Source organism: Zeus faber (genome assembly GCF_960531495.2).
Source record: "Zeus faber genome assembly, chromosome: 21".
NCBI lineage: Eukaryota > Metazoa > Chordata > Actinopteri > Zeiformes > Zeidae > Zeus > Zeus faber.
The window spans coordinates 20,525,377-20,538,053 of record NC_137208.1 but is presented as its reverse complement, the minus strand read 5'-3'; the positions used below and the strand labels follow the sequence as shown (position 1 = coordinate 20,538,053).

At 42.7% G+C, this 12,677-nt stretch overlaps 1 protein-coding gene across 1 annotated transcript in view; it reads right to left on the bottom strand.

Annotated features, from left to right (window-relative positions):
- Nucleotides 1-6,193: 6,193 nt before the first annotated feature.
- Nucleotides 6,194-12,677, bottom strand: part of hmga2 (high mobility group AT-hook 2) — a gene marked incomplete at both ends in the record, with an annotated part of 39,891 nt that continues 33,407 nt past the window's right edge. Inside the window, one exon of the mRNA XM_080022526.1 lies at nt 6,194-6,238. Within this exon, the coding sequence (XP_079878652.1) occupies nt 6,194-6,238 (45 nt within the window). The remainder of the gene's footprint in view (nt 6,239-12,677) is intronic.

The window sequence follows — 12,677 nt, the reverse complement described above, 5'->3', positions numbered from 1 at the left end:
TAAGGAATTCAATATGAACACAATATCTGCTACATACCAGTGCAGATTGTCCCATCAAACACTGATGCACACTGAATCTGAAAAACCTCTGAATCTTGTTTGCATTTTTTTTTTTTTTCAAACCAATCACAATCGTCTCGGGCCGGGCTAAGCCCGGGATGCAGCGTGGGTGTCCTTGCAAAATAGTGTCGGGTGGGAACTTGTGGTGGAACCTTTACACGTGGGGAGGCGAACCCGGGCATTACAATGGCTGACTCCCTGCAAAAAAGATAATTAAATAAACCCACATAAAACAGTAAAAGGCTTTATACCGACAAGCTACATCCAGGGAATCAGACGAGAGCTGCACAAAACAGTATGTCAGGGAAAATAGGAGAGCGGTTTATTTTTCCAGTACATCAGCGAGTGGTTTGCTCAGCTGGACATTTACAATGTTCTGTGAAGGAGTTTCAAACGCTCATGTACAACAATCTCAAAGCTTCAATATGGTGTAAAAAATATGCACAATTCAGTTACGCAAAAATAGATTTATTGAGAGTGAATACGGTGACATCCAAGGTCATTGTTAATAACGCCATTATTTTGAAAGTTAGGCTTCAAAACAGGCTTGGTTTTAGGCTTAGTTTCAAGCCCAGTTCCAGAGATAAAAACTCGACTGGTGTAACTTCCGGTCGTACCGTCGGACCGGAACTGGTCGCATGAGTCGTAACATTTGAAGGCATCCCGGAGCCTCGATCCGGGATGTCCGTCACAGCTTCTCGCGGGCGGAATCCGATTCTCCATCGGAATCGATGGACTTCCGGTTTGTTCTTGGTTTGTCGTGCGGGGCCCCTCAAATTTGGGAAGAATTCAAAGTCACGTGTTTTATCTGGAATTTACGTGAAGTGAGCCTGTGTCACGCTACCGACGGCACCTTCATGTCGCGGCACAATGGCGCCATTATTGAAAAACCTATGACGGTGATAAATGGTCCGCTCCCACAGAGAGCTTCTGGTTCTCTTCTATACGTTAACGTTATCATTTGTAGATAAGATAAAACTCAAACACACAGTTTACGAATGCCATACATTTTTTTTTTTTTTTATTGTGCTGAATAAGGCTGTGAATATCTATAACAAGAGAGGTTGGTATTTTTTTTTTTTTTTAAAGAAACAAACAAACAAAAAAAGCGATACGTAGTGTAATTTAAGACAGTGCTACTATGTGGATAAAGAAAAGCAATAAGAGTTAGATACCGGAGGAGAGGTTTGAAATGATACATGGTGAGAGAGAGAGAGAGAGAGAGAGAGAGAGAGAGAGAGAGAGAGAGAAGCTGTGTTTCTCATCGTTAGTTAGACCTCGTCCGTCACAGCTAAATGAAACTACATAATGTTGCATATGGTCAGAAAAAAAAAAAAAAATCCTTAAAAAAAAAATAAAAACAGGTTAAAATGTCCAGTCTTACCAAAGAAGGGTGACTGAGAGGCAAGAGAAAATAAGTCTCATAAAATTTATCCCCCACAAAAATAAACTTAATATATATAAAACATTTTTTTATTTTTTTTTTAAGATGTTCTCCCATGCTCTCGGACACCTGAACTTGTAAGCAGTATTTAAAGTTTGTGTATGAGGTAACAGTAGGCCCTTTGCAGAGGTAGTAGTGTGTATTCGATTGTACTACAACTTTGATATTGTGACGGTAAACGGTGAACTTCATCCCGACTCCCAGAGCTGATGAGCTCGCCAACACAGGCTTCCGTGCGCAGTCCGACCGCGGCCGAGGTAAAAAAGGGGAAAAAAAAGAAATGCCCCGCACCCCCTCCCGTCTCCCTGCCTCAGAGGACTTGCCGACGGGACCTCGCTGTCTGCCCCTCCGCGGGCGGGGTGGGGAGGCATCGCCTAGCGCCGCGACGCGAAGCCACCTGTTGTCGAGCGTTTTCGTGGGGGGGGAGGAAAAAGAACTAACTGTTAGAACGTACTTTTGCCAACTCACAACGTTTTGTAGTCATTTGGGCGATGATATTGACTCGGTTTTTTGGGTGGGTTTGGGTTAGCTGTGGCGTTGCCGGCGAGGTATAAATAGCTGTGTCTGCAAGGCTTCTATTTTTTATTTTTTTTTTGTCAACGAAAGTTATTGACGCACAAAAACTCACATGTGTGTTTAAAAGACCGGTTTTGCCGTTTTACCCCAACCTCAGGTTATATTCAAATAGCGCCTCTGGAAACTCTGACTATTACCTTTATCGTTTATACCTAAGGGGAAAAAAATGGCGAACCCTGCGTTTTAATCAGGTTTCTCAGGGTGTTGTCGCTGTCTCTGTCGCATGTACGCACATCAGCTCTTTTGGCATCATCGGTGCTGACGTAAGAGACGAGAAACAGGAAGTTGCGCTGCTTCCTCCTGGCAATACGCTTTGGATGTACTGCAGCAAATGATAAAGGTAAAAAATAATACACAATAAGACAAGTCCGACTAATAATGAGTAATTCCCATTTTCAAAAAGTCTTAAAATGTTTTTTTGTTTGTTTTGTTTTGTTTTGCTTTTTAAAGGGTAAACGTTTGCCCCATTGGACTGCATGGAAGTGCAGCAGAGCGGTGTGTGTCCCAACATTTCAATGAGGCCAGGATGGGAAAGTAGCGAGTGGATCCTTTAACCCAAACAAACTCAGGCCGGATGAGACTGGCAAGTTGGGTGTCGGCGGTTTGAAGTCTAGCTCTCTCTAAGGCGCTACCTCTGGCCCGGTTTAGAATACCACGTTGACGTTTCAACATTTCAAAAAGGTTGACACGGTAAGATGTGGATGGAAAAAAACAAAAAAACATGTATAATCCATCACTACGTAAAAAGCATTTTCATGTACATCTGGTTTAACCATATAACGAGAGAAAAAAAGAAAATCACATTTGTGTCAAGTACACAAAACAGCTAAATCAAGTATATCAATTTCTACTAATTAAAAACAAACAAAAAAAAAAAAACCATACATATCCATGAATACAATATACAAAATCAAAAAAACATATCTAATTCAAAAACCTGAATTTTTTTTTTTTTTCTTTTTTCGTTTTTTTTTTTTTTTTAAACACGCTTCTTGAGGCGGGTGAAAGACGCAGTATGTCCCGTGTTTGGATGTTTGACAGCTGAGCATCTTCTTTTAAAAGACAAGCGTTTTTGCAGTCCTAATACGGATGAAAGTCACGTGCGATGTGATGGCGTCACACCGACGGCGATCCAGAGGAAACAGGTTTTTAATCTTTAAGTTTGTTTTTTAGACCGGAGGTAGGTATTTGTGAATTGATTATTAGTCAGTTTTTGATCGGCCTGTTTTGAGGTACATGTATAGGTAGTACATAGTTCGGAGACAACCTATTCCAACTATTTTAGAGCGACGAGAGAAAGGAATAAAAATAAAACATGTATGATTTGCATGTAGTGTCACGAAGAAAAAGAAATGCACTTGATCCTGGTTCAATCATTGACGGAAATTGGTACAAAACATATATTCAAGTTAATAGTTTTGTCAAACAGTCCCAGTTTGAAGACAAATGAAGGAAAATAATAAAAAATAAAGATGCCAAACGTTCCATCACAAATGTTAGAAACAAAGCAAACATTAGCATGAATGATGGGGGAAAAAAATAAATAAAACCTGAAAAGAAAAAAAAGAAAATAAAAAAATCCCTTAGCTGCATTAAGTTTTAGCTCTGATGATCAAAGAAAAAGAAACCACGGCAGAAAATAGCTTTAAATCTGCCGAGACGCGAAGAAAAATCGGACAGTTTCAGTTTTGAGGTCTTAAGTCTGTGTGTGTGTGCGTGTGCGTGTGCGTGCGTGTGTGTGTGTGTGTGTGTGTGTGTGTGTGTGCGTGTGTGTGTGCGTGTGCGTGTGTGTGCGTGTGCGTGTGTGTGTGTGTGTGTGTGTGTGTGTGCGTGTGTGTGTGTGTGTGCGCAGTGTAGAGGCTTTGAGCTGGTTTCTGGTTGGGTTTAAGTCAGAGGTAGCCTTTGAGATGATGAGGAAAATAAAAAAATGTAAAAAAAAAAAAAGTGCCGGCATGTCACGGGGGATTCTTTTGAGGACAGAGGAAAAAAAACAAACAAAAAAAAAAAACATAAAATTAAAAAAAAATCCCTTGAAAAAAGAAAATGTCCGGCTTCCCTGGAGGAGCGTTCCTATGTCACGCTGCCGCTATATTCAAGTGTGTAAGTGAGGTAATGCGTATCTGTCGTCTTTGAGGCTGTAAAGGCAGACTGAGTGAGATTTGTTTGTTTTGTTATTTTTTTTGCAGTGTGATACTGATGAGAAAATCCATGTTTTAAAGCTTTGATGCGAATAATAATAATGATAATAATAATAATAATAATAATAATAACAAAATAAAATCATTAAATGAATGAACCTATGTACATCAGTCGGTTGATCGGAAACGGTAATACAGTAGTTTGTACGGGTTTGAAGGTATTTGGTTGTGGTTGAAGACAAAGCTGCGGTGGTTGTAGTTTGTTTCCCACCAAAGACAGGGAGAGTGAGTCGTACGGCGTTGGCTCGCGGCGGTTAGAGCGGGGTCGAGTCGTTTGATCGGACGAGGGGGCGTTCCACGAGTACTGATTCTACGAGCACCACTCAGCTTTGCAGCTCATTGTAAGTAGCACGGGCTGAGAAAACTTTATTCGCCGGAATTGAGAGCGATACAATTTTTTGTTCGGCGGAACCTTTAATCCGACAATAACAGGCTAATCATCTGACGGTATCTGACGGTAGCGCGTACGGGATAATGGGTGGCCAGCCGGTCGTTACCGCAGAATAACCCCCGACAGGGTGATCGGGTCTCGCATCCCTCCAAAAGGGGGAGATTTCACGATAATGACCGGCTGGCTGCGCGTTTATCGCTTATAACGCGGCTTACACCCAACTGAACAGCAAACACATTGAGACAAATACTGATTTTAAATTATTTTAAAACTAGCGTGCCGAGTTTTAAGAGCCTCCGTTAAGAAAAACAGTCAACGACAGCGTAGCCACCGCTGAACAACGTAGCAAACTAAACTAACCTTCTACGTAGCGTCACTAAGATGTTGCAACTAGGTAGTGTTAGCATTAGCGTGTAGCAATAGTGAAACCGTCATTATTGGCAAACGGCGGCCATATTCAGAAATAACTCGCTGTTGATTGCAGCTATTGACCAATCGGAATAGAGTATTCCACAGAGCAGTGTAATAAAACTTGATAAACGCTGCGCAGTATCATTTTGACCGAATCACATTATTTCTCACACAATACGCTCAACAATTAGGCCTTTAAGTGGGTCCGTGTTAAAGCTTTAAATATCCATCTTTAAGGGAAGTGCCAGACCGGCACGCATAATGCCCCGAGGCAATACATAGCCCAAATACATGGGGTTTTTTTTTTGTTCCTTCACCAAAGTGATAAGTTAAGAATTGTAAAACCAATCTTAAAAATCTTTTCTTTTTCCCTAATTCTAGCAACGAGGACAATTCATCTCAAATTCACCGCAAAGATTAAAGCTTGGATATAATATGTGATCATTCAAAGTAAATCAATTCCGCCGCGGTTGATTCTGTTCATGGCTAAAATCAAAATAAATTATTCTTCAGTCGCGGTATCACGCATATTGCGTAAAAAAAAAAAAAAAAAAAGAAGAATTTGCGTAGAGGCGTTTTAATATATATATTTTTACTTTGGCCCTGACACGACGCGCAAAAGCAGCGACCTGAGAGGTTTCTGCGTCTCCCTGTGTTTGGTGACGTCACACTGAGATGGTGGTGTGTTGGTTTGTTTGCAAAAATAAGAGGTGTGTGTGTGTGTGTGTGTGTGTGTGTGTGTGTGTGTGTGTGTGTGTGTGTGAAGAAGAACAGAATACAAATGGAGGAGCGACCTGTTGTTGGCACTGTCGCGCATCTCATCTCCGCACCTCGGTGCCTACAGCAGTCGGCGTTTTCCGAAACTAAAAAGGGGGGCGGGGCCCCCGCTCTCGCCGTCGATGACAACCCGACGGCGACAGCAAAAACAAAAAAAAAAAAAAAAAAAGAAACGAAATTGAGCCAAGTGAAACGAAACAAAATGAAACCCCCCCAAAAAAAAACGAGTGGAAAGGTAAAAATAAAAAAGATCAAACATTAAGTGGTGAGGGCAGTCTTTTCCCTTGGAAAGAGACCTGACGGCTGAATGAGGTAGAGGTTTCACGACGCGCGAGCTTAGTCTTCCTCTGCGGACTCCTCCTCATCCTCTTCGTCCTTTTCCTGGGAGACAAACAACAACAAAAAAAAGCCTTGAGAAAAAAGGGAAAACAAAACAAGCAATTTGTGGAACAAAAGAAAAAAAAAAAAAAACCGTTACGAAATTAAACGACGAAACTATTTTAAAATGTATAGACAAAAAAAACAAAACAATAAAAAAAAAAAAGTCATTATTACACATTACTACACATCTATTACAACCCTCGCCCCCAAACAACAAAATAAAAACACAAATACAATAAATACAACAAAACAATGAAAAGGCCATGAGTGAAAAAACAACAAAAGAGCAAATTATGAAAAAAAATGTCATTAAAACCTTGCGGCTGCTGGTTGCTCTTATATTTTCTCGCGGTCTGGGAAAATGTACAGCCCCAAAACGTCGTTTCAAAGAGCCGCACTCAGGCAATCGGATTTTTCGGCATTTTAAGAAAATCACGTTCCCTTTCAACTTCAAAGCAGCTTCCCGGCATCGGCCAATAATAATAATAATAATAATAATAATAATAATAATCCACTTTGTCTATAGGAGATGCCACAAGCTTCACTCATGTTCTGAATTGGATATCAATTCATGGCGGTATTTCTATATTTATTTTTCAATTGAGATGAAGATGAATATGAGTTTGTATGCTGAGCGATCCAGTCATTGTCTAAGGCTGCGTACGATCACATGACGCAGGTAGAAACACTTCATTCTGTCCTCAACCCACTATGATAAATCAGCGACATTTAAAAAAAGCTGTGTCATTGTTGGAACTCAAGTTGATGAAATACAATGACACCATCCCCCTACACACTACGATCCCGCTAACTACTGAAAACGCCTCAAACACGTAGAACTGTGCCCATTATTATGGCCTGCTAATATCTGGTGACGCAAGATTGGCGAACGATTCGATCGTAGCGAACATCTCTTAAACGAGTCGGGAGTCGGGGGGTCCCTCAGGCAAAAAGCGGACAAGCGAGTGAATCTTCAACTCATGAAATGAAAATAAATAACTAATACGAAGACTAAAGACTGAGGCAAAAAGGTCTTGACATTTGGTATAATTATTACTGAATGTGAGCAAAATAAATAATTTAGACGGAATGAAATGGTTCTTGTGAGAACTGGATTCACAACGCGGAGCCAGACCCACTCTCCTGACTCTCATTCATTGTTCACCGGAAGAAGCGTTCCTCAGCCTGCGTTACACCAACTGAATCAAATGAGCTACTCGTTACCGAGCGACTCGCGGAGAACCGAGTCTCAGTCGAAACTTTCATCACTGCTAATCGTATTTCCTTTCAGTGTGAAACTTGGGCCTGCTCTGAAGAGATGCTATCCTGGTTGGAAGTGATGAATTCGATTAAAAATTACAGCCACGCAATTTTGATCTACCCAAACGTTTTTCTCATTTTATTCCATCCATTCCAGTCGGGGGAAAAAAGCCAACAACCCCAACATATCCATCGCCACTTTCCGCATTAAAAGGGATTCTCGTTTTCCGCACCGCTTCCATTCGATTCAGCGGGAACTAACTGACACCGCCTCTTCTTCCTGAGGGTGCCGCGTCCGCTGACCATTCAGGGGAGGAGGGTCCCGCGGCCAGAGGGGTTCCCCTCGCCGCGCGCCAACCCGAGCCCCATTCATTAGCAGCGCGGAAACCCAACCATGACATGGTATAAATGAGAACAAAAGGGGCATCAAATGAGGGAAGGTGGAGGAGAAAGAATCATTCCACCCAACCCTTAATTTGCGGAATTCAACTGAATTCCTCTCCGGAATTCAGTTGACATCCATTGGCATGGGATTCAAGTTAGTCCAGAAGTGACATAGAACGACAACAAGATGGAGGACGCTATGGTCGGAGCTGTGTGTTTGTTGTGTGTCGTGGGTTTCATGATTTTAACGTAGTCGGAAAGGAGATGTGCGCTCTGACCTCTGTGGCGATGAAGTCTTTTGAACACCTTGTGCTGTCCCACCTCACATCCATCACAGACCCTCTCCTGGACCCCCCTGTAGTTCGCCTACAGAGCCAACAGGTCTGTCTGTAGGCGACGCAGTGAACTTGGCCCTCCACTTCATCCTCCAGCACCTTCACTCCTCAGGAACCTACGCCAGGATCCTGTTTGTGGGTTTCAGCTCCGCCTTCAACACAATCATCCCGGCTCTTCTGCGGGACAAGCTCTTCCAGCTGAGCGTGCCTGACTCCACCTGCAGGTGGATCACAGACTTCCTGTCTGACAGGAGGCAGACTCCCAGACCATCAGCACCCGGCTCCCCTCAAGGCTGCGTTCTTTCTCCTTTCTACGCTCTTCTCCCCGTATACCAACAGCTGCGCCTCCTGCCACCAGTCTGTCAAGCTCCTGAAATCTGCGCACGACACCACCCTCATTGGGCTCATCTCTGGTGGGGATGAGTCTGCCTACAGGTGGGAGCTTGACCATCTGGTGACCTGGTGCAGCCAGAACAACCTGGGGCTCAACATTGTAAAGACAGTGGATATGGTTGTGGACTTCAGGAAGAACGCAGCCCCACTCACCCCCATCACCCCGTGTGACTCCCCAGTCGTCTCTGTGGAGTCCTGCCGCTTCCTGGGAACCATCATCTCCCAGGACCTCAAGTGGTCCTGGGAGACCAGCTCCATCATCAAGAAAGCCCAGCAGAGGACGTACTGTACATCTTGCGGCAGCTGAGGAAGTTCAACCTGCCAGAGATGACTTCTACACCTCCATCAGTGAGTCCATTCTCACCTCCTCCATCACCATGTGCTACGCTGCTGCAACCACCAAGGACAAGGGCAGACTGCAGCGTGTCATTCGCTCCATTGAGAAGGTGATTGGCTGCAATCTGATATCTCTCCAGGACCTGTACGCCTCCAGGACCCTGAGGTGTGCAGGTAAGACTGTGGCTGAACTGTCCCATCCCGGACACAAACTGTTTGAAACACCTCCCTCTGGCAGGACGCTGCGGTCCAACAAGGCCAAAACCTCTCGCCACAAGAACAGCTTCTTCCCATCTGCAACTGGCCTCATCAACAAGGTCCGCCACTGAAACGGACCCCCCCCCCCCCCATAGACACTACACAGACCTGAACACCTTGAATTGAATGGATATGTCAATGTGTTACATTAATGCACATTCTTCATTCTTCTGGACTATTATACCTGCACACTGCACATACTGTTATACCTCATACTCTGAACATTTGCACATTCCTGCACAAACTGTACAGCTTTATCACAAAACAAAATACAAAACAAAAAAAACACCCTATTTTACATATTTTATATATTTACAGATTGTTTTCCTATTGTTCTATTTTACAAACCCCAATTCCAATAAAGTTGGGACGTTGTGTAAAACGTACATAAAAACAGAATACAATGACTTGCAAATCCTTTTCAACCTACATTCAATTGAATACACTACAAAGACAAGATATTTAATGTTCAAACTGATAAACTTTATTGTTTTTTTTTTTCAAATATTCACTCATTTTGAATTTGATGCCTCCACCAACACGTTCCAAAAAAGCTGGGACAGGGGCAACAAAAAACTGGGAAAGTTGAGGAATGCTCAAAAAACACCTGTTTAGAACATTCCACAGGTGAACAGGTTAATTGGAAACTGGTGAGTGTCATGATTGGGTGTAAAAGTAGCATCCCCCGAAAGGCTCAGTCGTTCACAAGCAAGGATGGGGGCGAGGTTCACCACTTTGTGAAACGACTGTGTGAGCAAATAGTCCAACAGTTTAAGAACGACGTTTCTCAACGTACAATTGCAAGGAATTTAGGGATTTCATCATCTACAGTCTATAATGTCATCAAAAGAGAGAGAATCTGGAGAAATCTCTGTACGTAAGCGGCAAGGCCGAAAACCAACATTGAATGCCCGTGACCTTCCATCCCTCAGGCGAAACTGCATTAAATACCGACATCATTCTGTAAAGGATATTACTACGTGGGCTCAGGAGCACTTCAGAAACACAGTTCGGCGCTACATCTACAAGTGCAAGTTAAAACTCTACCATGCAATAAGCCATAAATCAACAACACCCAGAAACGCCGCCGGCTTCTCTGGGCCCGAGCTCATCTGAGATGGACTGAGGCAAAGTGGAAAAGTGTGCTGTGGTCTGACCAGTCCACATTTCAAATTGTTTTTGGAAATCACGGACGTGGTGTCCTCCAAAGGGGAAAAGGACCGTCCAGATTGTTATCAGCGCAAAGCTCAAAAGCCAGCGTCTGTGATGGTATGGGGGTGTGTTAGTGGCCATGGCGTGGGTAACTTGCACATCTGTGAAGGCACCGTTAATGCTGAAAGGTACATACAGGTTTTGGAGCAAGCAGCGAGCAGCGTTTCAAGCAACGTCTTTTTCAGGGACGTCCCTGCTTATTTCAGCAAGACAATGCCAAGCCACATTCTGCATGCGTTACAACAGCGTGGCTTCGTAGTAAAAGAGTGCGGGTACTACACTGGCCTGCCTGCAGTCCAGACCTGTCTCCCATTGAAAATGTGTGGCGAATTATGAAGCGCAAAATACGACAACGGAGACCCCGCGAACTGTTGAGCAACTGAAGTCGTACATCAAGCAAGAATGGGAAAGAATTCCACCTACAAAGCTTCAACAGTTAAGTGTCCTCAGTTCTGAAACGCTTATTGAGTGTTGTTAAAAGGAAAAGGTGATAAACAGTGGTAAACATGCCCCTGTCCCAGCTTTTTTGGAACAAAATGAGAGAATATTTGCAAAAAAAAAACCCAATAAAGTTTATCAGTTTGAACATTAAATATCTTGTCTTTGTAGTGTATTTAATTGAATATAGGTTGAAAAGGATTTGCAAATCATTGTATTCTGTTTTTATTTACATTTTACACAACATCCCAACTTCATTGGAATTGGGGTTTGTACATTTGTTTCCTGTATGCAAAACAAATTCCTTGTATGTGTAAACTTACTTGGCAATAAAGAGGACTCACAGAGGATTTTCAAATATTTATATATTCAAATACAGTATTTTATTATCATGATTATTATTTCTGTTTATTATTTTTGTTCTTTTTGTAACGCACTACGCAGGTTTTTAAATATAGCAGTCGCTGCTGCCGCATTGGCTCAGGTGTCCGACCAATCACAGTGCACGTACGCCACTCAAGGTTCCTCTTGTGCTGGGAGAGTACCTACCCTGGAGTAGGAGCTAAAAAAAAGTCCCTCAAAATGGCGTTCCAAGAACTACGATCGTTTCCAGTTCCCGCAGTGCGGACCCAATAAAAAAAGTTCTTAGAACTATGAAAAAGTTTAGCTGGACCGAAAATGCCTTATGTACTCTCCCCCTTTAAAGGGAACCTATTATGAAAAACTATTTTTTTTCAGTGCTTGCGCACATACATTTGGGTGTCTGGTGGTCTTATGAACACACCAACTGTGAAATAAGACAACCCAGTCAATTTTGGGAGCTGTCTATTTCAGAAACAACTTGTTCTGATTTTTCATCCCTTCAGATGTCACTTGAATTACAACCCCCACCCCCCCCCCATCTGAGTAACTCCACCCACGGCTGGAGAATAACAAGCGCCCCTGGGAACCGCTCTGATGGCTTACAGACCAGCACTAATCTTTTAAAAGAAAGAGGAATTCATACCAACTGTTGGTGAAGAAACTTTAGACTATGGAAATGTAAGTATTTGAAAAATAATTCTGCTGTGTGTTTCTTCTTCTTCTTCTAAAAGAAAAAGTATGTGGTAGATAGACTGTAGGCTGCGGCGCGTGATCCGCTGGGCTTTGCTCCAAAGAAAATCAATAAAATGTGTGTACATTTATCTTGTTTTTTTCGACGTTTACATGAAACAAAAAATCCTACGTGTGGTGTCCTGATGCAGTGTCGGCAACCAAAGTCAGAACAAAATTAGGCCTTGTAGATCTAACAGGAGTGAAGATTCAACTGCAACTGGATTGCTTATTTCTCACCTCATATTTGCTCAGAAACAGATTTTGGGGGACTGATAAGGTGAAATCAGTAAAAGTTTACAGACTAAAAGCAGAACCTGGAAGTAAAGCTCAAACCACATTGGCTCACAGAACTAGGGGACGGTGGTGCCACCCACAAAAACGGACCGTCAGGAACGGGATAGTTTTGAGGCATGTTAAAATGGCTAGAATGCATTATCGGAGTGGTATTTTCAGCAAAAAAAATCTATAACACGATTTGGGGACCTCAGAGACCTGTATTAACTTGTTGAAAAGGAGCATAATAGGTCCCCTTTAAAAAAGTCCCTTGAATACTGGGTAATTACGGCTGTTAACAAGTAGCTAAATACTTATGAATTTAAGATGCTTTCGAAACCCTCTGGTCTTAGCCGTTAATTCCCATTGCTAGGTTGCAATTTTCCTGGGATTATGGTGGTTTAGCCCAAGTTCTGTTTCAGACCTCACAGAATGCTAGACTCGTAAAAAAAGAC